This window comes from Aulonocara sp. 'chitande type north' Nkhata Bay, linkage group LG7 (assembly GCF_057382095.1).
Source record: "Aulonocara sp. 'chitande type north' Nkhata Bay isolate Kocher_YH1m ecotype deep benthic linkage group LG7, A_spYH_male_GT1.1, whole genome shotgun sequence".
Taxonomy (NCBI): Eukaryota; Metazoa; Chordata; class Actinopteri; order Cichliformes; family Cichlidae; genus Aulonocara; species Aulonocara sp. 'chitande type north' Nkhata Bay.
The window spans coordinates 42,895,612-42,920,463 of NC_141350.1; the positions used below are offsets into that span (position 1 = coordinate 42,895,612).

At 40.9% G+C, this 24,852-nt stretch overlaps 2 protein-coding genes across 3 annotated transcripts; one reads left to right on the forward strand and one right to left on the reverse strand.

Moving 5' to 3' along the window:
- Positions 1-1,413: 1,413 nt before the first annotated feature.
- crkl (CRK like proto-oncogene, adaptor protein) lies at positions 1,414-11,737 on the forward strand. Its single transcript, XM_086300508.1, has 3 exons — positions 1,414-2,742; positions 3,136-3,607; positions 9,347-11,737. The coding sequence occupies exons 1-3, from the start codon at positions 2,432-2,434 to the stop codon at positions 9,479-9,481; spliced, it is 918 nt and encodes a 305-aa protein (XP_086156634.1). The 5' UTR covers positions 1,414-2,431; the 3' UTR covers positions 9,482-11,737.
- Positions 11,738-14,520: 2,783 nt separating this feature from the next.
- On the reverse strand, positions 14,521-24,400 carry LOC147325803 (T-box-containing protein TBX6L-like). Of its 2 annotated transcripts, none has more exons than XM_086300510.1 (9): positions 23,581-24,400; positions 19,295-19,433; positions 16,837-16,939; positions 16,186-16,350; positions 15,952-16,098; positions 15,762-15,838; positions 15,558-15,628; positions 15,199-15,406; positions 14,521-15,061 (listed from the first exon to the last, which is right to left on the reverse strand). In XM_086300510.1, the coding sequence occupies exons 2-9, from the start codon at positions 19,411-19,413 to the stop codon at positions 14,878-14,880; spliced, it is 1,074 nt and encodes a 357-aa protein (XP_086156636.1). In that variant the 5' UTR covers positions 19,414-19,433; positions 23,581-24,400; the 3' UTR covers positions 14,521-14,877. The 2 variants fall into 2 exon arrangements, with proteins under 2 accessions (XP_086156636.1, XP_086156635.1); XM_086300509.1 differs by lacking the exon at positions 23,581-24,400 and adding an exon at positions 20,479-20,678.
- Between the last annotated feature and the right edge of the window lie 452 nt (positions 24,401-24,852).

The following is a 24,852-nucleotide window of genomic DNA, read 5'->3' on the forward strand; positions in this document are numbered from 1 at the left end:
GGAAATGTGGGAGTTGGCAGGCTTAAGCCATTAAGTCTCGGTGGGTGCAAATCTATTAACATTCAGACAGTGTTTCAGTGATGAGAGCTGTTCTGTGCCAGCTGTAGCCTCATGAGGCACGGCCACTGAAAGCTCAGTCACCACAGGGACAGAGCTTCTTTACAGATCCTGCTTTTATCACTGAGCAAAACTTATTCTGCTTGGCTGAATGGCTTGCCGCACTCTGCTTGTGTTCTCAGATGCATTCTTTCTCTTATATTGTATTCTTCTTCTTCAGAGACACTGCCCCTTGCATTTAAATGTGCGCTCTCTCTGCAGCATATTCTGTTTTGGATTGGGTCATTTTGGGTGAGCTCCAAATCGATTTTTCACAGTTCTTTGCCAGATAATACTTATTATCGAATGAATGAAGGGGAAGTTAAATAACACCAGGAAATGAAAATAGGAAATAAGTACAATTTTATACTGGTGGTATGAATAAGTTGTTGACTGAGCAAATATACTGTACCTATGAGCTGCGGTTATGTGGCTAAAAAAGTATATTAAAAACACACGAGCTGACCACTGACTTAAAGGCACAGAACACAAAAAGATCCGAGACAATCATTAAACACAGTACTAACATAAGAACACGTTGTTCGGCAGACATCTAACTTTTTTTTATTCAGAATTATAGCTTATTCTATCTGTGAATCATTTGATAGAGTAATGTTTCTATTTGTAGAAAAAAAGCTCAATCATGATGCTTCTCTTCACACACCTACATAACTACCTGTCAAAAGCACATATATTGGCACTTTCTACTCCACAATACTTCAAAGCTGCAATAGATTGCAAAAAATATGCTCCAGTGTTGTACGGTAAAAGTAGTAGTTAAATTAGCCTAGATTTAACAGAACCAGCTATGACTGTGAAACACTGCCTACACATATTTCCAATTAAGAATCAACTAATGACAGTGTGGGCATTTAAACTGAAATAACACCTCGCTCTCATACACATTTAGTATGTTACAGCAGCCTTTAACATCAGTGTTGCCTACTTAAGACCTGACTGCTTAGCCTCTGCTGGATTGGTTTAGCATTTATTTGAGGTTTAGCCATACTAAACTGTGTTATTATATTTTTGAGTCACACGCTGATTCCCTTTGAAGTTTTGAAAAGCAAACATCCAATTAAATGACTACGTCAAAGCAGGAACACTGAGTAAAAAACACACTTGTATCTCGACCTGCTCCACATTGCTATTTGCACTATATTCCCGAGACGATGGAACAGCAGAAGAATCTATCAGCAGAATGCTTCACTGAGAAATGACTGACACCTACTCTCGCGGAGCTAGGGGCTGTCCGTGGCTTCGCCAACCGCCCACCTCCTTCCTTCACTCCCCCTCCCCTCTCTCTCGCTCCTGCCGTCAGTGACGCGCTGATAGAAAGCGGGACCTGCCCTCCGGTCGCCATTTTTCGACCTCAGTACTTCTGGTAGCCTGTGCTAGTGGGGACGAGCGGAAATAAGGGAAAGTATAAAATAAAGCAATCGTTAAGCCGAGATCCCTTGTGAGCGGTCGGGGATGCACGCGACAGCTTCCGTAAACGGTCGTGGCTCCTGAGATGCACGCGCAAGAGACGAGTCGCTGCCCTGAAATCATTTTTTTGTGTGAAGACGTGTTGCGAGCCGCCATTTTTCTGCTGTGTTGCCTCAAAAGTCTGCTCCGACTCGAGAAAGGGGATTCGAAAACGCGTTTCCATGAAGTGTGTATCGCCGTGAGCTCCGCGGGATTTCGGCTGATAGTTTCGTGACCTGCCGTGGACCTTTGTGCACAGATGAGGGATTATCAGATGTAAGAAAAAGGAAGAAGAAGGGGGGAAAGTGAGGCCACATTTTCCGCTCTTAGAACTGACACTGACTGGAGGAGATACATTTATTAGAAGAGAAGATTTGGTGTTTTCTCGGAAGGCGGAACGAAAAGGGGAAGCTTCATTGATCGTTTGTTGCTCTGGCCCTCCGTCAATGGTAGCCTGTCGTAAGTTTGCTCGTTTTTCTTCTGTTATTTGGCCCCCTTTTAACAACTGCTCGGCCGCAGCCTGGACTGCTGAACACAGGGACAACAGTATGCTCCAGAGTTGGATCAAGTCACTGGCAGCCTGCATCTGAAAGGAGAAAAAAAAGAAAACAAAAACGCCAAGTTTTTGTTTTTCTTAAACAGATTTTTTCGGTGCCTGAGGCGTTTTGTGAAGAAATCACTCGGAAACTCCTTCCAGAGCGACGAGTGCCCTGCCCTGAGTCTTCCAAATCCTACAGTTTGCTGTGATTGGCCAATTGGAACCACGCATACAGCTTTTAACTTATTGCCTAGCCAATCCTGTAGTATTTTCCTTTCTATTATTATTAATATTAATTTGTAAGCCACATTAACTTATTTTTGAACAGAAATGTCAACTGCTCGATTTGATTCCTCTGATCGGTCCGCCTGGTATTTTGGACCCGTGTCACGACAGGAGGCACAGAATAGGTTACAAGGACAGAGACATGGCATGTTTCTTGTTCGAGACTCGTCGACCTGCCCCGGCGACTACGTACTGTCGGTGTCGGAAAACTCCAAAGTGTCTCACTATATCATCAACTCTTTGCCCAGCAAGAGGTTCAAAATAGGGGATCAAGAGTTCGACCACCTCGCAGCTCTCCTGGAGTTCTACAAAATCCATTACTTGGACACGACCACGCTGATAGAGCCAGCCCCCAGGTAGGGAGGTCACCCACCACGCCTCCTCCAGCACTTTACCATACTATTTTTTTTAAATATTTTTATCAGAACTAACCCAGTTTCACTTGGTTATGTCATAAAATCAGCACTATTACCACACATCTAGTTTGCTTGCTTGTTTGTTTGGGTTTTTTTTTTTCTTTTAAGTTTTGGTACCACTGGAAAAATAAACCTCACTGAGGATTTGTGTGGTTTTACAACCAAACATGATACCACATTTTGGTAATTGAGGAGTTGGGTAATCGTGTTTGTAAAGGATTTTATTCAACAAATAATGCAGTTTTGTTGTATTCTAGGCTTCACAGTGATAACTTTTAAGGATAACAAATTAACATTTACTTAATTTCCTCATTATTTTTCGTTTTTGCTAAGGTATTCAAGTACGCCGAGTCCTCCTGTCCAGCCCATGGTTGGAGCAGAGGAGAATCTGGAGTATGTGCGGACTCTGTACGACTTCACCGGCAGCGATGCTGAGGACCTTCCCTTCAAGAAGGGGGAGATCCTTATCATCCTGGAAAGACCGGAGGAGCAGTGGTGGAGCGCCAAGAATAAAGATGGACGTGTTGGGATGATCCCTGTACCCTACGTAGAGAAAGTGGTACGACCTTCACCCCACCCTGTCCAACCTTCTCATGGATCGCGAAACTCCAACAGCTATGGGATCCCTGAGCCCTCCAATGCTCTTGCTCATGCCTATGCCCAACCCCAGACGCCTTCTCCAATGCCCAACGCACCTGGAGCAGTTATCGCTCCGCTACCGTCCATGCAGAATGGCCCTGTCATGGCGAAAGCCATCCAGAAACGAGTGCCCTGTGCCTACGACAAGACTGCTCTTGCTCTAGAGGTATTGTATTTATTTGATCTTACCTGTTTTATTTCTTTGTTTTTGTTTTTTGTGTTTTTTCTAGGCGATCAATGTGATTTCATCATGTTTTAATGCACTGCTCATTTTTATAAAGGATGGATATTGTAATTAAATCATTAGCTTTTCTAAAATCTGTTTAGCTGGACCTTTGATCTGTAACGCAACATCATGCAGTAAATTAATATGCCAGGTAAGGGCCTGGAGTACAACACGCTATAAGCTTCTTTGCCTAAAGCAGCAGTATCCCATCTTCAGTCATTTCTTAATTATTTTTCCATTTGTGCCCAAATAAATCAAAAATGTCTGTGTGCAGCTTAGACTTTTCTACATAAATTAGAGTTTATCACCTCAGTCAAGTTAAAACACTGAAAAAACTTGTGTAGAAGTCACAGAAGCTAAGAGGTTTTATAGAAGACTTTGTTTTTACATTTTCACAACCTGACATCTCTCTAGGAGCTGTCAGGTTACTTAAACATAGACAACAATCGCCAATCTCAAGAGTTAACTCTTATAAAAATTAGGTTGTGTGACCAAAGCTTGGAGAGGCTTCTGTGTAAAACGATCACTTCTTTTTATACTAAAATTGCAAAATTAAGTAGTAGAGGGACCTGGGGAAACACCAGTGCCGCCTTCAGTTACCGCAGTAGTTTTGCTGGTTCAATGTGAGAAAGTGTCTACAGATAAGCTTCGCCCTTTCTCAGTCCTTTTGACATTCTAGCCTGTTGATGTGTGCTCACACTAAAAGAATAATAACCAAACTGTGGTTTTAGCATCTTGCTGCTTGCTCTTATCAGGCCCTTCCTGTTTGTTTGAATATAAAAAGTTATTATTACACCAGGAGACTATCTGCAAGTTCACAACTAGCTCTGGACACTGGCTGCACAAAGATGCTTTGGTTATGGGGTGCTGCTGTTCAGTCAGAATACATGAACCACATCTATTTTGTAGCCTTGGATAGTTAAAAAAAACAAAACAAGTTTCTGGCTTTGGATTGGACCAAAAGTCATGCAGATATGAGATGGGTGGTTTGAGAGAGCTTAATATGATTCTTGGAATGATGAATAATAAATGCAAAACAAAAGTTTGCAGATGTAAATGGGAGGGTGGGTGGGGAATCTAGTGAAACTCACCACAGCATTGTGGCTTTTGATCACTTGTCTCTGTGACTGAAGCTTACACTCAGTGCTGTCCATCTAAATGCTAACCTGGAAGCGGCTTTGACGAAAGCATTTCTCAGCAGTCTTGCCTTCCTCAGTGGTACGCTGTGGCTAATACAAATCTGCTCTGACTGTGGTGGCATGTCGAAACATGCAATGCAATGCTCAATATGTGCCTCAGAAATATAGTGGGCCTCCAAAACACTCAGCTCCAATAGCAGATTGAGCTGTAGTGTAGTTTTTTTTTTTTTGTTGGTTTTTTTTATCTTTTTATTTTTCACCCCAGGGGAAGGATGAGAATGCAAGCTATCTTAAAATAGTGCCACTTCCATTCACTCCCATCAGTTTGACAGCAGTTATAGGTGTAAAATAGGGCAGTAGATATGGATACAGAGAAGTACTTCCTCCCTGTGACTCTTTCTTGCACATAAATGAGTGTAAATTGAGCATATCTGAATCCTGCTAAAGGTTAAGCAGTTTTGTGTGTGTGTGTGTGTGTGTGGGGGGGGGGGGGGTGTGTTTCATTGATGTGTTGTTAAGTAATCGACAGCTAATAGCAGTCACCTCAAAAAATGTCCCTAACCTCATTTAGACTCAAACTGCGATGCTGGTTGAGTGCATAAACAAGATGCATCAGCTGGCTAGTGTCTCTGCACCCTTCTGGGCCTGTTGTCGCCCATCTTTTATTAGCACCGAAATGAGATTCCAGCTTCCATTTAATAAATGTTCATGTAACTTACTGTAATAGATAGAAGAGAGGAAGAGACGAGGCCAAGGGACGGCTGTAAAGAAAGACGGGTTGCACCCGAATGAGCAGTCAAGAGTGAGCATGTGAGAACTGAAACTTGAGGCGGGACTGTGTTTGCCGCTTACGTTTTCTCTGTGATCATATGGTGTAGCAGTGAAGCAGCAGATGGAGCCATGGTTAGCAAGAGATGAAATATTAAAGTTAAATGTGGCTCTTCTCGGTACATGCATGATTCCCAAAAGTACATCTGAGATGATTATTGATGCAACAGTGCATTTGTTGGTGCCGGCATAGATGCTCGTATAATGCTTGCTGGCTCGTGTTATTAGTTAAGTGAAGAGTACATTTTCTCTGTTTCTAAGAGATTCCCCGAGCTGGTCTGATGGACCTTCAGGTGAACAGCTTTAGATGTTTTGTCCGGAATCGGAATTAACTCGTTTTATTTTTATTTATTTATTTTTTAATAAACCACCAGAGTCTGGCAAAAAGGAAACTTTGGCCCCTGAAGGCATTAAAAATGTTAACATGTGAGAATAAAAATAAACTTGACCTAACATTTTTTTAAAATGATTATTATTAATCAGGGATTGATTTAAATCCGATTGGCATCCATTTTCATTGTTGCTTCTTTTGTTTCCATTTCATTTATTTATATTTTAGTTGTAAATGTCACAAAACCAAAATTTTCTGTGACACTGCTTTGATTCTTTTTCCCAACTTGTAATCACCGACCTGTGTTCAGGGTGATATGGGTAATGCGTTCCCACGGTTCATCCTAGGTTATGCCATTTTATGTTGTCATCGCAGGTTTTAGAAATTGCCACATCTATTTGCATTGGCGAGCTCCACCTAACTCCAAGTATTAGTTTATTTCAACTGGACATAAGTAACCATAAAGCCACAGGAGGTTTCATTCCCCAACTTTGCCGTGGAAGTACTGTTAATACCTGATGTTGCACAGTGCTAAATTGCAATGGTTGGATTGATTTCCACAGAGAAAAAATAATAATAATGGTAGTTGTTGAAATCTGCATCATAGATAAAGTCTTTGACGTCAGTGCTTCCAGCTTTAGGAACAGAAAGCTCATGGTCAGATACATGTATCACCACTTTGCCACCAGCGCCAGTCTTCCTCAGAGTAAAGTAATGAAACTGTTCCAGATTCAGTGTTGCTGCATTCGTTACATTGTCCATGCAACAAATGCAGATTTGTTTCTTGGCACAGTCTTCTCTCTAGTGTGGATAGTGATAGCCCTTGTACCTGCTTAAAGATGGGCAGCACTTGAATGGTTCAATAGGTTCACTCTGCAGAGTCCTGATTTGAATTCTCTTAACTGAGCTTCATTTAAGGAATCTGCATATTCAATCTAGGTTCTGTGTGTTTACGGTCCTGTGAAGACTTACAAATGTAGACATCCATAAGGTTCTCTGAATGTATATATGGATACAGCTTTAATTACTGCTGGTTAGTTCTCTGGGATACCTTCGCTACTTATGTCTCTCAAAATGTGAATACTGGGGGGGGGCAACATTCCTTAATCGAAAACCTCCTCCTGGTTATGCTTTTCCTTGTTCATTTGCGTAATCTGCAGCCTTGCTTTTTCTATTTTGCAATTCCCGACAATTTTGGTTTGCAATTTGACTAAACCCCAAGTCACCATTCGCCTGTCAACAAAGCTTTGCTGTTCACAGCTGTCGGTGTGTGCCCCCTTTCAGCCTCTGATTGATACACAGTATACGATCACAGACTCTGGCTATTAATGTGCGTCATAACTTTTGAATGAACTGACGCAGCTTAAAAAGCTTTATTGACTTTTTCTGCTGTACTTTTACAATTACACAACTCCATAACTTCAAGTCATAAAAGGTGATTCCCACAAGAGAGTTTCCTCTCGGTTGGGTCTGTCTTTATTTTTTTATTTATTTATTTTTAAATCTGGAAGCTCTTGGAATTCCAGATTTGTACACCATCTATTTCAATGTATCCACATTTTCTAAGTCTTTGGTTTTTAAATATACTCTCTCTCTCTCTTTTAAATAACAATGCTTTTCTGGCTGAAGATTTCTATCTACTTGACATAAGGCAACATTTAACACCTTAATTTAAACCTTATGAAGTTCTCAACGTACAAACCTGACCTTTTCTGACTTTTTGACAGATCTCACTAATACTTTTTATGACTGTATACATCATATACTTGTCATTTGAGAGTGACATCGTTGTAGTTCCAAAGTCCAGGACAGGATTTGAAGCTTCATTCAAATCGATGCCACACTGGTGTGCCCTCACATCGTATTTTCAGTCATGGTTTTGATGATGGACTTTTCCCCCCTCCTAATCCTGATAAAGAACATATGGCTTTAACAGATTGGGGTCACACGCAGTGTCACAAACCATCTGAGCGACAGCTCGGCGCTCTTCTGTCATCTTTTAACCTGCGGTGTAATGTGACAGTGGAGATCTGACAGTCTGGGTTTTATTTTGGAAAGCGTGTATTAATAAATCAGACTGGATGTTCTGTAACCTCAATAGGGCTGCCACGATTTGTCGACTAGTCACGATTACGTCGACTATCAAAATCGTCGACGACTGATTTAATAGTCGACGCGTCGTTTGAAGCTTTGTAAGATCCCAAAAGACGCAGGAATAAGTAGCAGGATTTAAGAGTGTAATAACGGACTGAAACAGAAGATGGCAGCACTGCATGTACAAGGATGCCAGCTGCCGTTAAACCCCGAAGAAGAAGAAGAAGAAGCAGCTTTGTCCCAGAATTCATAGCGCGGCCCAGCTTAGTTTCCAACAATGGCGGTAGCTAGTTAGTTTTAATATTACTCTTATTATTCTTTCTGGGTCACAAAATAAACGTTTAACATATTTTCAGGCGAGAATGTAGCTGTGTAAACCTCAAATATCAGCTCAGTTTATCAGGACACCACATATTTTCAAAAGCGCTCCGACGTTTTCGGAGACATCTGTTACCCACTAGCTCGATAGCTAGCCGGGGGCTAGGTCACTAGCGCTGTGAGAACACCGGACTCCCGGCAAATTGTTTTCAAACCCACCGCTGTCTTTCGCTACTCAGGTTAAATATATATGAGTCACTTAGATAAATTAAAAATGTTGTTGTTTGGCTTTTTTTTTTTCAGTATTTTAGTTGTTCCTGAGTAAATCGGTTTGTCTGAGATTAAAGTTATAGTTTTTACACAGCTGAATAAACGTCAAGCAGACAGCTGATCATCAGAAGTGTGAGATGCTGGAGAATTTACTCTGGTGTCCTGTTATATTTTAGATAGCAAGGAGTTTATTAAACTCCACCGAGACAATCTGCTAATTTCATTAAAATTGAATAAACTATCATCTTGTCTTTATTTTTAGTTAGCACCTTAAAAGCTTAAAGCTGTAAGCTAATGATAGTTATATAAGAGTAGATGCTGCTGGTGCAATAAGCTGTAGTTTTACGTCCAGTGGATGATGATCTGATTAGTCGACTAATCGCATAAATAATCGGTGACTAGTCGACTATCAAAATAATCGTTTGTGGCAGCCCTAAACCTCAAAGGGTTTATTGTTGTAGTTTGGAACAGGCTTTAAAACAAACATAAGCCACTTGTCATAAGGATTTTGTTTTTTTTAATTGGGCCTATGACTGACTACTGTAAGACACGGATTGTAGTTTTGTTTTACAAGTTTCTGACTAAAATGTTTAAATGGCACAAAACAACTCCCCAATACTGCATCGTGCAGAATGTCTTGTGTGTAATTAGGTTAGACTTTGACACCAGTTCTCCTGTAACTCTGCTTTCTTTTCTCAGGTTGGTGACATTGTCAAGGTTACGCGGATGAACATCAGCGGTCAGTGGGAGGGAGAGGTGAACGGACGGAGGGGTCTCTTCCCGTTCACCCATGTCAAAATCATAGACCCCCAGAATCCAGAGGAGAGTGACTGACCTAGGCGTTCAGCTGAAGCCTCTCTCCCGTATCGCCGAGTACCCGAATCTGCTGGCTGTCTCCATCTTTTCCTGCCAGTGTCACAGTTATGTGCTTGCCTGCTTGGGGCTGTACCATGATAGCAACCCCCCTCCCCCTTTCCTGTTGTTGTTGCCAGCCATTGCAAGGCTTTCTGACTGTTTACAGCTTTGGACATTAGATCCAAACTAAAACCTGACCCCACTTTCCCAGGTCCCTTTTCCCTTATCTTTGTTCCAGGCTGGGTGGCATTTTTGCATTAGTGTTCTTTTCATTTCCAGATCACTGGGCATCAGACTGTGTGTGTGGGTATGTATGTTTTTGTGTATGTGTGTGTCCACAATGGATAGTTAGCATATAACATCACGTCTTTTAAAAAAAAAAAAAAGGAAAAAAAGTTTTCTCTTAATATTTGTTATGTTTGACGTCTTTGGGACTTTCGGAAGTGTTGATGTATGCTTGTTTTGTTGATGTGAGAATATTTGTATGAAATAGGGAAAGAAAGAATTATCCCTATGGACTAGGGAGAGCACTGAGGCAATGAGGAGCTAACCAGCCAGTCATGTTATTTCTCCAAACAATCAAGTCACTGTTGTACCTTAACCATTGCACAAGCACACACTTGTACACATTGGCCATGAGTTATTCAGGTAGACAGATTTTTGTGTGTGTGTGTGTGTGTGTGTGTGTGTGTGTGTGTTACAGATTAGGAGGAAGTAGAAAGAGATGGGGTGTGTGGAGGATTTGAGTTGGAACATGGCACGGTAGATCTCATTATCCCATCCATTCTACATCCTGACTGGCTGATAGCTTATTTATCTTATGTTACTAAGACATGACACGGCCATGTGACTTCATCATAATTGTTGCTGTTTTCTAAATCATTGTCCAATGATTAATTTTATTTTTTGTTTGGATTTGTTGACATGGATAGTGGGGTAACCTTGCATCTCCACGTTGGTGCCTCTTTACTTGCTTGGAGATCATTGAAGACTAAGACACATTTTAGATTATATGCATTAGGAGTGCCAAGCTTTGAGCAGGGTTTCTAAAGCCAAATAGCAACAGCCCTGGCGAGCACTTTCCACAAGCATCTGACTACAAGGCTAAACATACTAAAAACATAGTGTCCACACAGTGTGGGCATGAGGACTTGAAGCCTTTCCACTGAGATGAAGAACTCAGTGGCGTAGGTCGGGGAAGGAGGAATGTCTGAGCAAGCCAATGAGATCCCATCAATGCCTTTTCAAAGTAAGACAAGTCTTACTTCTAGCGCATGCAATCCCATCTCTGGCCCTTTAGTTTTTATTGTGATGATACTCCTCTCAATGTAGGATTTTTATTAACTTTTTTCAACCAGCTTTATTCCTCGAGTATTTTCGGTCTGCACACCAATTATTCTTCTCCTTCATGCTGAGTAGTAGAAAGAATCTCATCACACCGTGCCACAGCCGATTCTGTCGAGCCGAGGATTAAACAGATGTGCAAACGGTGCAGAACCCCAGGTCTGTGCTGTAAAAACTGATCAATCCCACCCCTGCCCATCCTACCCCCCTCTCTGTCACTTCTTTTAGCGCTTTCTGTTAACAAAAGGAAAAGGAGAAAATCATTGCTCAGCAAACGACTTAGAAATCTTTTAGTTGTATCCCTGTTTTCCTTTTCGGTGAGTTCGTAGTAAGCTATGAAATCAAGTATTTTTGTTAATGAGTGATGTTATTAAAAGTAACCATGGGTGACATTTTAAAAAGGGAAAACGAATAAATGCCTGCTGGTTGCCTCTGTGCATGACCTCTTAGCCAGGGAGATCATATTTTTTTTTTTTTTTTTTTTTTTTTCCCCCCCCTCGCCAAATGCTGCTTGATGTCATTAAATTCCTCATTAAATAAAAGTTTCTCGTTTAATCCCACCTGCTGTGTACAGACGCACCGTGTTGGGGTTTTCCTTGTCAAGCTTAATGAAATCTTACTAATTAAGCAATACACTCTGATAATTTCCCTTTGAGATGAACTTTGCTTTTTCCTCATGCTTCTGAGTTATTTTGTAATGGCATTAACAGTATTACTGTGCTCTCTTCACATATTTTAGGAAAGCTTGTCTTTTACTTAAAAAAATTGAAAGATTGTGCCTTTTATTTTCTTATTCCATTTACATGTGTTAATATTTCCCATGGTTAACACCTGTGCTGGTAAAGACCCTTTATGTACATAACAAGTAAATAAAAATGTTTACTTCTTTAAGTTTGCCCTCTGGTTCTGTCATCGTGTTAACAGATGGTTGGGTGTGACGCATGTTGGCTGCGGCTCGACATTAACAGTTGTGTATGTAGAGCGCAGGACAGTTGCTTTTTTTTTTTCTTCTTTTTGACAGTTCCAGTTTCGATTCTCCCCGTGCCCAGGAGAAAGGAAGCAATTAATGAATTTTAATGAAGTGCTAATAAAAGACAGTCAGCTGACCCGCAGATGGGGGAATGGAAAAGTTTTCAAGGGCAATGTTTCTGGTGGTCATGCTCTGTTTGTTCTGCACTTTGCAAACCAGGTACTGAGCGGTATAAATCAGCAGGTCCACCAATATTTCTACTTTGTATGTGCTATTGTGACTTCTGTAACAAGGTCTCTGCAAACAGTGTTGTGAGAAATGAGTGCCCTGCTGTCTCTGATGATCCTTTCTGCTGCTGGGGGACAGTACTGCTGCTGATGCGCTTGGCTAAATGCACTAAAATGATTCCTGCCACTGACTAGGACAGGTTAATGGGAATTTAATGATGCTAATAACTTAGCTTGAGCCTACAGACGGTTGCTCGTGTTAGTTTTGTTTATGCAAACCATTACTGCTCTTAACATAGTATCAGGTTTATTTTTTTATTTTTTTTATCTGGTGAATTATGAACAAAACCCAGACATTTTGGCACGCTAATATTTAATCCATCGTGACGCATATTCAGAAAAGTGGATATTGTTGCAGTGACCTATACACAGATACAATAACCAGCTCTCATCTTGCATGGAAAGTCCACACCCTGAAACGAATGCTGATGTCCAAGGCACACCAACGAATGTACAAGTATTGAGTGCTACCCTTGTACACAGACAGCAGCGGTCTTCAAGTTGGTGAAACTTACATGTTGTCCATAAAACACTAGAGGTTGAACTGTCCTGTTTGCAGAGTGATGCTTTGTAGCCTTGATTTTTTTTTTTTTTTTTTTTTTGCATTTTGACCATTGCGTCAAATGACTCGAGGGGGAATATGGATGCAAGCAGCATTGCGCAAACCCATAAACCTGGCACTAGTTTTTACTAAAAGCTGTTATTGGTAGAGAAAATCTGAGGCGTACTCCTGACCAAATTTTAAATGGGGAGGCTTGAGTGGATAAATATTTGCGAATTTTAATTTTGTGTTGTACCTAGTATTGTCAAGTGATCTAGACTTGCTATGACACAAACCATCAAAAGCAGCATTTCTTTGACACTTCGTGGATATTAATGAAAGCGTACGGGCAAATATGTATCCATATAAGGCAGTTTGAATTTCCACATTGATTCTCTTTGTCCTTTTTGTCTGGATCCCTTGTACCTCATGTGTGGGTTAAGTTGCCATTAAAGCCAATCAATGTATTCCTCTGCACTGTGTAAGGCACAGGCCGCAGCGAGAACGACCATAATGAATCAAACCTGACTGATGCTGACCTCTCTTCGGGGCACAGTGTGCGTTAGTGAGGGTTTAAATAGATGTGCAGCAGGGTCGATAAAGGCCTTCCTACAGTCCATTATGGCCACCGCCCTCAAGCTAGCTGTGATGGCAGTTATTGTGCTGTAGAGCACTTGGCCCGCAGAAGTGAACGTACAGTAATTTTTCCTTTTTTAATTCTAATTTGAATTCATCTAAAATAGCTGACCAAATACACAACATTAATCTTCATAAGGTATAGTAATGAATGGTTTGTTTGCCCTCTGGACACTCAGCAGAAGCAGTAACTGACTTTATGGCACGTCAACTCTTTCCAAACACCATAAACAAAAAACCCAAAGGGCACAAGCATTTTTCCCTTTAACCTTGTGGCGTTTTAAACCCCAATCTGATCCTCACATGTGATTAGAATGATGACCACTGATGATTATGAAGTATGACCTGAAACCGGTGACCGAGAAAGTCACTCGGATCTTGTCACTTCCTTGCAAGTGATCCAAAGGTAATTTTTCTTCAGTGCAATCTGAGATGTTCGCAACTACAGGAGCAGAGTCTGCTTTGCAATAACTTATCAGATATGGATGTTATGTACATTTTTGGTGGCAGCATAAATGGTACCAAATCAAAAAAAGATGATAGAATTCAGAAAGATGACCCGTTAAACATGAATTAATGGTGTCAGAAATCAGTCACTTACACAAGTGTATTTCCACCGCTTTAAAAAGTGCATGTTAAAATTCCAGGTTAGTTTCTCAGAAGCTAGAGTTGCCCAACTTAAAATTAAAAGGACTACAAGTTATGTTTGGCAAAAAATGTTCCATAAGTCAAAAACACAATAAGGAGTTTGCCTGGGTTAAATTAAATTAACTTCCAACTAAAAGTAAGTCACAGCTAGCCCTTCAAGTACACACTGCTCCAGTTTTGGTACCATTTGTGTCTGTGCGTTTGTTTAAAGGAAGAAGGGAAAAAAAGGAGTTCAAATCTACAACACAAAAAGATGCAAGTCTGCGCGCATGTTCTAGAAAACTACTTGCTGCAGTGTCTGCTCCCTAAAGCTTTATGAATGTCCCAGATATGGCTTTGCCCTGTCATTCGTAAAACATTTACAGGACAGACGCTCCTGCCTTCTGCTAGGGAAGCATGCCAGGCTATGATCGCATTTCCACACTAGTAGTCTGTCATTTCTTTATCGAGTCAGACACTACGCCAGGGCAGTCTATCATAGCTCCGTTCTTCTTGAACGGTGTCTGACACGTTGTTGCACATGGTGTTAATTGGACTCATTGAAGTGTGAGGTAGGTGTGTTATAGAACAGAATGGATCGTTTCACTTTTACATTCATTCTCACATTTATTTCTCAGCTGAGAGAGAAAAAACAAAACAAAAACACAATATACATGTTAACTTTAAAAAAAAAAACTAAACTTGAGCATAGACAAATCTCAAGTTAGACTGACCAAAAAATATATATATATAAAATACAAAATAACACAAAAGCTAAAACCTCAAGCTAAACAGATTTTTTTTTTCGTCCATTAAAACAGACTATTTTAAGTTGCTGCTGTATATAATCCAAGCTAATGGAAATAAAACAAGTGGAAGGTCAGTTATTCCTCCATGTCTATCACAATCCTTTAGTTCTTTCGTATCGTCATCATCCAACAATTTCACTACCTTAAAAAAAGATCAATCTTTACCAAGTTGTGTATGACAGGACAGGGCTCTGGCTCCAGTCTGCTGTGGTGTTATACTGGTGGAAGTAGCCATGTTGTTGGATGCAAGGTTCAACTGCAGAACGTGAATTAGGAGGGGGGTGGAGGATGATCTGCGCACCGTCTGGATCTCTGGAAGGGTATGGGAGCATACCATACTCAGACCTGCATGGAAGAGTCACACGGAGGTTAAATGTAATGTGACTGATGCCTGGTGCTATTCATCTTGATCTCAGGTAGTCTTTGAGTGGGTAGAAGTGTACCAAGCATTTAAACAATACTGGTTATTTTTAAAATCAGACCTGTATGGTTGGTATGGCACGGAAGCAGGCACCATCTGTTCATCACTGCTGCAGTTGTACTCCCGCAGCACCAGGGGCTCAACGTGTATATTCTCAGACGGCTCCAGAGCTGAGCCTGAAAGGTGACCTCCCTTCAGTGACTGCTGTGTGGAGGCCCGACTCTCCTCAGTCTGTGTGAACTGAGAGGTGGAGAGCATCCTCTGCAGGCCTAAGAGGGAAATGCAACATTTAAATCTCGGGAGTGTCGCCACATTTTCACACTGCTTTGGCACAACTTACATCACCATAAATTATTTTCTTACATTTTCTTTTAGTATTCATTTAGTAAAAACTTGAAGATAAACATTACAGAAGCTTACTTGGAGAGCTGTTGCTCAAGTCATCCCTGTCCAGTGTGGGTCTCTTAGCACGGGGGCTTTTATTTGACAACCTAAAATATATCGTATATAATAATTTACATGTTCTTTCCAATTAATGTTAATTTCATGTTTACAATGACCTAAATTAAGAAAAACAAATTGAAAAGTATAACAAAATTTAAGTCTCCTGAGAGGCATTCTTACCTCTTACTGTGAGAATGAGTGCCTCCTTCCCTGAAGCCTTTAGCGAAGGGGTTGTGATCAATTTTCAGTTTGGTAATCTTTGAAGAAACAAGAAAAGACAGTTGAATTGGCATTGCAGAATTCTGTTAAATAAAAAGGATGTTCTGCACAAAAATTTGAATGTTATTGACTGTTTCTGGCAGATTTGAACCTTTGGGTTTTGGTAAGCAGTGACTGCAGTGAACGCCGTCTCTGGGAATGAGAAGCTCTGCACAGAGCCCCAGCGGAGAGTGTACGGGTTATCTGCCTGGACTACATGAAACCTCGGGTAGTAGCGATGCATGGAGAGCAGGATGATCTGATTGTAAGGACAAGAAAGCAAATGGTCAAATACAGTGAAGACGACAATATAGGAAAAAAAAAGGGGGGGGGGGGGGTGTCTTACATGGCCATGCTGATCCAAGGTATTGTTGGTGAGCTTAAGCTTGGGGAAAGATAGTGGCTGCTTCATCCAGTGCCTTCCTGGCGCAGGAGAGTCTGGGTGCGTGTATGTACGACACGGGGGGTGGGGGTCTGCTGCTCCTGCGATCTCCCAATGCTCCTTTTTCCACTACAGAGAAATAGTGAAGTGGGGCAGATTCAAGTGTGAGACTTCAGGATGTGTATAATTAAGCAAACTCTTCACGAACCACAAGAAAACCCTACAAACTCACACATGGGGGAGAGAAAGAAAAAGAAAAAAAGCACTCCTTACAGTACTTGACAACCCAATACACTATGCTAAAAGGGAGTGACCCAGTTGGATGGGGATGATTAAAGGGAACAATGCATGAGCTGCTGAATCTATGGAAGGTCAACTACTCCTCATTCACTGATCGGTGATGCTAATTGATTGGGCTTCCAGCCGAGACTGCACTTATAGGCTTGCTTTGATATGCAGCAGTGAACGACCCAGAACGGGCAGACTGAGGTCTGGCTCCAAACTGCAGCCTTTTACAAACAGCACTCGGCTCACTTTAAGGCCAAGAAAGAAGGGGGGTGGGTGGGAGCGAACTAGCTACAGCACACAATCATCGCTTGTTGCATGCGATCATACCTTGTACTTGAAGCCATCTACAGGAACAATGTCCATCGTGATGACGTAGTTGGTAAAAGGCTGGAGCCTGGATACCCTGACGCTGCAGTGTGGAAACATCCTCCTGAAAAGGCACGCACCAAGTCAGAAGCAAAAATGTGGCTCAAATTAAAAATAAACAACTTTTTAAACACTTAATTTGGGGATTTCTTTTTTGCATGCAGGTCCATTTCAAAGTTTCTTCTACCCAGAAACCTGAAAAACAAAATGACGCACAAAACAGGTCATCCACTTTTATGTGGCCTGCATGAAACAATATGTAAAAATGCACTTTGTGTAGTCCTTTTTCAGGACCTTGTATTGTCACCACCAAGGTTTTTTAACCCCCTAAGACCTGAACGCTTTTAATGGCATTTTACCTGACTTATTGTTTCTGAGAAAAATGAGATCCACATATGAGGACATTCGTTTTAAATTTCGATAGAACAGTGGCAGTATAATGTCCTCGAATGTGGGTGTCGGGCCCTTGTAGAGCAAAGAGAGATCTTTGAAAACTAAAAGAAAATACACTCTGGAAGCTACATGAAGATAAACTGAATTCATTGAAAAGCAGTCTTTTCTAATTTTCAGTAAAATGAGAAAATGCTGCTGGATTAGTAACCAGATTGTGTGCGTCACATCGTTCCTGGAAATAATATTTTATTTTGGAGTCATGGAAGTGTTTTAAGGAAAACACAGAGGTCCTTTTGACTATTTATTTAACTGTACCCACTGGATGTGTAACATTCGTCTTCAAAGTTACACATGTTATTTTCTACTCTGTGTTCTAGAGCGTTGACACTAGAAATTAGCAGTTTCAAGTTTCAATCCAATGAGACATGAAGCCATTCACATGCTGCTGTCAGATTAAGGAAAGGGAATACCATGGAGAGGCTAGACAGGCCATGACTATGAAAGACGCAAGTCAAGTTTACTCCCTGAAGTGCCCGTGTCTGTCTTCCAGTGAATGCATCTGCGTTGTCTGATTGCAAGTAAAAGCAGCGATAGAAAATTTAACTGTATAGCACAGTGAACTCCCTGCAAAGGGACAGTCTGCTTTATTAAACAACAAAAGCAACCTCTTCCTGAATCAATAGGCAAAGATTTAAAGATGGGTGCAACTTAAAGCTTTCTTATCTGCTTTTATTAATGGTAGGGGAAGTACTTCTTTTATTTAAAGTAGCAATACCACAATATACCATTACAAGTAAAATACATTAATATATTCAGGTATTAGCAGCAATATAAGAGTCAGCATCCATTTATGTATTTTCATTATTCCTACCTGTAAATACCTACTAAATTGCCACAGGTGTGCATTTACAATAACACCAGACCCCTGTTGCATGTATGGGTTGCACGTGTCACTCAATCAAGTGAGCTATAGTGTGACTGACAGAAGTCATTTTATATGTGTATTCTTTAGGATTTAACTCAAAGACATCAGACGCTGCTACTGCAGGGCGATCGTGGCTCAAGAGTTGGGAGTTCGCCTTGTAATCGGAAGGTTGCCGGTTCGAGCCCCGGCTTGGACAGTCTCGGTTGTTGTGTCCTTGGGCAAGACACTTCACCCGTTGCCTACTGGTAGTGGTCAGAGGGCCCGGTGGCGTCAGTGTCCGGCAGCCTCGCCTCGGTCAGTGCGCCCCAGGGTGGCTGTGGTTACAACGTAGCTTGCCATCACCAGTGTGTGAATGTGTGTGTGAATGGGTGGATGACTGATTGTGTAAAGCGCTTTGCGGTCCTTAGGGACTAGTAAAAGCGCTATACAAATACAGGCCATTTACCATTTCTTGCCTCAGCCAGAACACTGAAGATGGGTCAGTAACTCAAAACATACTGCCAAGGCAACAAAGAGGTGGCACACTAAGGCCATGTTGTGGTCTAGCCATTCTCCAGCCCCCAGTCCTATAGACAGTCTGTGGAGGGAGCTGAAGCATCAAATGCCAAGTGGCAGCTAAAAAACCCTGAAGGAGTTACAGAGTTTCTTTAAAGTGGAGTGGGCCAAAATCGCTCGTGAGATTATTTCACTCAATGCTTATTTCACTCCATTACATGCACATCAGTTAATAACTTTTATGGTTCTGTCTCTCACCATTAAAATGTTCATTTCTATTGAAGTGAATTAGCAGGGGGATCAAATAATCATATCGCCCAACGTTCAAATAAGCAGATAACACATAGTATCAGAAACGCCAATGCAGTCAACTAAAATTTAACTAAAGTTAATTAAAGTGAAAAAGACTGCTAAAAAAAAATATAGCAACACCTTAAAAGAACTTCTTGAAACTGAAAGACAGAAAGATTTTCAGTGAGCCAAACTAGTCATTCTAGCAGTTCTCCAGCTGTTGTGAGAAATACTGATGTCATGAAAAACTGCTGAAGGCACAACACAAAGCACTCTTTAGTGAGCAGAACATGTTCCAAGTATCAGCTTCATTACCTTCCATGTTTTGTGATAATCATCTCTGTACCGATGCTGTGAAAGGACTGCCAGAGATCAGCGTTCTCCAGGGTCACCCTGATGCCACTGGGCTGGTATGGGTGAGCTAACAACGACATGCTCTCATTCAAACTGGAGTCTTGGAAATGAATAAAAAGAATACAAGTATACATGTAAACAGTTCTGCAGCTGTATTGATAGAACCTGGGAATGGTTTACTGCAGCATGAAAAGCCAGCCTCCACATCTGAAGAGGCCTTCCACAGGATCAACAGTTCTCCTCAAGCCAATAAAATATGAATGTACACTCTCTCTGTAAGAGTTTACCCTTTTTTTTTTTATTGTTGTTAGTTTGGGTGCTCATCTCGCATAAGTTATTATTCACCTACAAATCATTACATTTTTCAGACTATAAGGCGCACTTAAAATCCTTTAATTTTCCCAAAAATCGACAGTGCGCCTTATGTATGAATCTGGTTGTGCTTACTGACCTCAAACTAATTTTATGTGGTAGACGGCGCTCAAAAATCTGTCAAAAATGTTTTAGTACAACTTTGGTAAGCTAGGAACCTGCACCACTTGATGGATTGGCCCAAAACTCTGTCCATCCATGAAAACAGAATTTATTAAATTTAACAAAGTTAGAAGTTAGCGCGCTAGTTTCCACCTAAACATGATATAGCATGTTCTGACTGAGAGATTTCTGAAACAAGTAAAACGTACTGCTCTGCTATCACTTCCAACATAAATGAAGACAGAGAAGTAAACAGCAGTGACTTTTTTAGGGTTACTGAAGTTGGGCTACCTGGTATATAATGATGTGGTACGTGATGGCTAACGACATAGCTATGTTAGCATAAAAAATAGTGAAGCTGGAGGATGAAAATTACGTTTTTTTTGTATTAGTCATTGATATACATGGGAATAGAGCAGCTGCCAGAGAATTCAACATTAATGAATCAATGGTACGGAATTGGAGGAAGCAAGAAGAATGACTTATCTGATGGTTTTGTTTCGCTTAATGCGTCTTATGTATGAAAACAGACTGTTCAACAGTGCGCCTTGTAACCCTGTGTGCCTTATGGCTCGAAAAATAAGGTAATTTATTGTCTTTCTAGAAGATTTTTTGTGTGTCATTTTAAACATGCACATTCATGCAGTACATGGTGTGATAACTGAACTTACCAGCGATATGGTGCAGGTTATCATGTCCTCCTGTCATCTCCATCACAATCACCCTGTGAATCCCTCAAGCTTTTAAACCAAATCCAGCCTTGAAATGGTCAAACTGTAGTGAGAACACTCAGGAGTTTATATCCTTGATCTGTGGGCCTTGAACTCGATTGGTCATAAGAAGAGGGGTGGCCTTTTTTGAGGGGTGGGAGGGGGGGGGGGGGGGTTACCTGCTATTTAGTTTCTTTATTTTTCTTTTTAAAGGGCTTGTGTGCAACCATTTGTTGCTTTTTTTTTCCAAACACTGCTATTTAAATTTGAGTCTTGGGAAGAAATAAGATTTTTCCATCATATTAAACCATAAATGTATCCAATAAATTAGTATGTTCCATTCTTTATTTGGTCCATTGACTGCATTTACACGTAGATGGTAGAAATCACGTCTGAACACACCTTTAAAGCCCTCAAAGACAGAAAGGCGGTTGATTTGGCTTTGATGCAAGAACTGGTGTTCTGCTATGTTCAAGGCACACAGTATGCGTGTACTAGACCTGAAACCCATAAAAATATTAATTCCCTACTTTTCTCCTGCATTCCCAAAGAAAACGGACAGCAACCATTTAAAAAAAATGCGGGCTGGGGGGAGGGGGGGGCACGACCCCTCTCGGCAGCTTTGAATGTGTATTGAGAACAAGCTGTTTGAGAGTTTGTGTCTAGCCTTGACAATGATGCTAAACTGGCCAAATGGCCTCATTTACTCAAGCCCCCGCCACACACCCACTCACTACTACTCTCTGGGAAGAGACAGGCAAGCAGTCAGAAGCCAGTTCAAATCAAAGACCGGTGGCAGAAGAGTTGAGCAGCTGTGTTAAAGTTTGAAAACCAAATGCTAAGGATAAAAACAGAAAAAGTGCAAATAGAAAACATCCCTATCTATCTATCTGAAGATCTCTCTGAGCCGTTTTTGATCAAGTTTCAACAGATTTATTTGCACTGAGAGTAATTATGATTAAAATCCTTCATCAAAATTGCCACAGTTCCCAAACAGATACAAAAATGGCATAATGTGCATCTTTTAGCCTTCCTCTGCTTACAAACCACATACAGTAATTCCCATATGTTTAAAAAAATCACTTTAAAGAACAAAGGAAGAGGCCTGCTGATGCCAAATTTTAGAAGACAAATCTGGATGTTAAAAGTTTCTAAGTCTTTAGGAATGCATACTTCATAGTGCTGTCAGATTATTTACGGTCAGATTTCCCTCTCTACATTTTACAGCCATCTTATAAGGAAGAGTGGCTCGCTTGCCCTGTGAACACATTTCTCCTCCAAATAAAGGGCATGTTGAAACATTTCTCCTCTGCTTAAGTCAACTTCAGGCTTGAAGATGGAATTTGGTCTGCCTACGGCATGGATCACCTCTGAAAGTATGCCACAAAGTCTGTATGGAAAAGTCATAATTTAGCTCTGCTAATGACATTTCATGAGAACAAAGCCTTTTATTAGGAACCAGTTGCTTCTTTACAGGGACATTTGATTAGCATAGTTTTGGTCCCCTTACACTGACAGTTTACTGACTTCAGAGTTGTTCAGAGTGATCACCTTCATTTAATGATGAAACATATCCATCTTCTCTTCCAGGATGACACTACCTCAACCCACAGGAGGCATCATTGGCAGTTATGTAAATCATATCCTTTTAGTCACTACTAAATCCAAGTCAGCTTTAGACCGGTGTGTTGCATTGTTCTCACCACATACAGGAAAGAAGGATTTTCAGTCCTTGCATTAAAGCTCTAGGGAACTTAAGATTAACATCAATAACATGTTGAAGAGAACATGTGGTAGCCGAACACCTCACCAAGACATTTTTGCTGAGATTTGCCTTAATTCGTCACCCATCACCAAAGTTTACATCCTCCCTTTGCACTTTTACCCATGTGATTTAAAACGAATCAAACTGAAAACCACCAAATGATGTTAAAAGGTGAAAGCCACACTATTGTAGGTTGTAAGATATTATCACTAACATTTCTTCTGCATGTCTGTCGTTTTGCTATTTCCAATGCATCAGTTCTGCTGCAGTAAAAATATCTCATGGCACAGGAAATTCTGTGGTTTCAGCAAGTTAGTCTAAACTGCAGCTCAAAGATGCAGCGCATGACATCACCACTGGTAGTTTACACACTTGGCTCTGCTCAGCTCACTACCTGGTGGGCCTTTTCCTACACAGAGGAAGTATTTGCAGCCCACCAAAAAGGTTTTACCAGAGAAAAAGAGGGGAAAGCGTTTTTTTGTTTTTTTTTTACTTTTACACCAATTCAGGATTTTTAATAATGTCAACTCTAAGAAGCATATTTGTTTACAAAATGGTCACAAATAACAGGAAAAGGCGTTGATTTTTGTCAGATAAGACGATGAATTCGCCTCCTTCAAAAATACTGTAAATGCTTCAGCTAGAACCACAGTTACTGCCAAATGCAATAAATACTGAAGCACTTCCACAGGTAAGTGCTTACGAGCTTTATCTTATGATTGCCTATCAGGTATGCTTTTTGACTTGTGCTATGTTTAAAGTGATAAATGTTACAAGGTCAACAGTAATAAAATAGCTGGCTCCTTTTTTTTTTTTTAAATGAAGGTGATGCATGCGTGCAGCTTCATGCATACAGAGATGCTGTCTGACTAACAGGATGTGTGAAAAATGTGTTAAAAGGAGATTAAAAATTGTGAGACTGTGACGAGAATCTTTGGTCAATGCTGCCACCTACTGGACCCTAAATGGCATGAATACCTCCAAATCACTTTCCTAAAACACCTGATGTCCTCCTGATCAAACGTTCTGCGTAATTAAGCCTAAAGTAAGAGAATTTAATGTTCACTTGAATGTATATTTATTATGATGAGACAGATTTTGAAGGATTTGTTTTTAAATTTGTGATTAAAAAGGAGGTCCAATATTCTAAAACTGCCTGAATTATGTACAGGCTTAATGTAATGACTAAGCACACCTGTGGCTTCTGTGGTTTGGATAAAACTGGGGGCTGCCAAAGTGAACTAATGAATTTAGTATTTTGATGAAATTTTAAAATAAAATGAAATGATGTTTCTCACCTTACGGAGCAATCAGACTCCTGCGTGGACTGACAACCAACTCAAACCACCAGCAAACAATTAGCTATGGCTTGGACTGAACCAAATGATGGGTGAGCACTCAGATGCTCTAATTAGTGCTGTCAAATCCAGAAAAGTGGAAAATAGGTGCATGCTGCAGGTGGGGAAAGAAAGCTTAATTGACAAAACTATTATTGCTACCAAGAAGCAGAAGACAAAACTGAAGTAAAAGGATTCTGTGAAGGTAAAGGAATCAAATCAAATCCATTCATTTCATTGAGAATTCAAATTTATTTATGTGGCTTTGAATGCAAACAACAGCTGCCTGTCTCTAATACTGTAAGGTAGTCCCTACAGTATTAGAGACAGGCCAGCAATCTGATGATCCCCTATGAGCAAGCACTTGGCAACTGTGGGGAGGAAAAACTCCCCGTTGGGAAGAAACCTCCAGCAGAACCAGGCTCAGGAAGGAGCAGCCTTCTGCCGTGACTGGCTGGGTTCTCAACTGTTGTTTGCATGACTGAGATGGTAAGAGCCTAATTAACCCCATTATACCCCAATTATTAGTTATTTCCCTATTAAAATCGTCATAGTCCAGTTAGAGCCAAATAAAGTTGGCACTGACATTAGGTTGTCTTCACCTTTTCCATTTCCATAGAGGAAAATTAAAGGTATTGTGCTAAAAATGAAAGTAAATAAATTAATATAGCTCGAATTTTGTTGACCAAGAACAATAAAATGCAAAGGCAAGCGCAAATACAGTCATGCAAACAACAGTTGAGAACCCAGCCAGTCACGGCAGAAGGCTGCTCCTTCCTGAGCCTGGTTCTGCTGGAGGTTTCTTCCCAACGGGGAGTTTTTCCTCCCCACAGTTGCCAAGTGCTTGCTCATGGGGGATCATCAGATTGCTGGCCTGTCTCTAATGCTGTAGGGTGGTCCCTACAGTATTGGAGACAACTGTAGGGTGGTCCCTACAGTATTAGAGACAACTGTAGGGTGGTCCCTACAGTATTAGAGACAACTGTAAGGTAGTCCCTGCAGTATTAGAGACAAGGCCAGCAATCTGATGATCCCCTATGAGCAAGCACTTGGCAACTGTGGGGAGGAAAAACTCCCCGTTGGGAAGAAACCTCCAGCAGAACCAGGCTCAGGAAGGAGCAGCCTTCTGCCGTGACTGGCTGGGTTCTCAACTGTTGTTTGCATGACTGAGATGGTAAGAGCCTAATTAACCCCATTATACCCCAATTATTAGTTATTTCCCAATTAAAATCG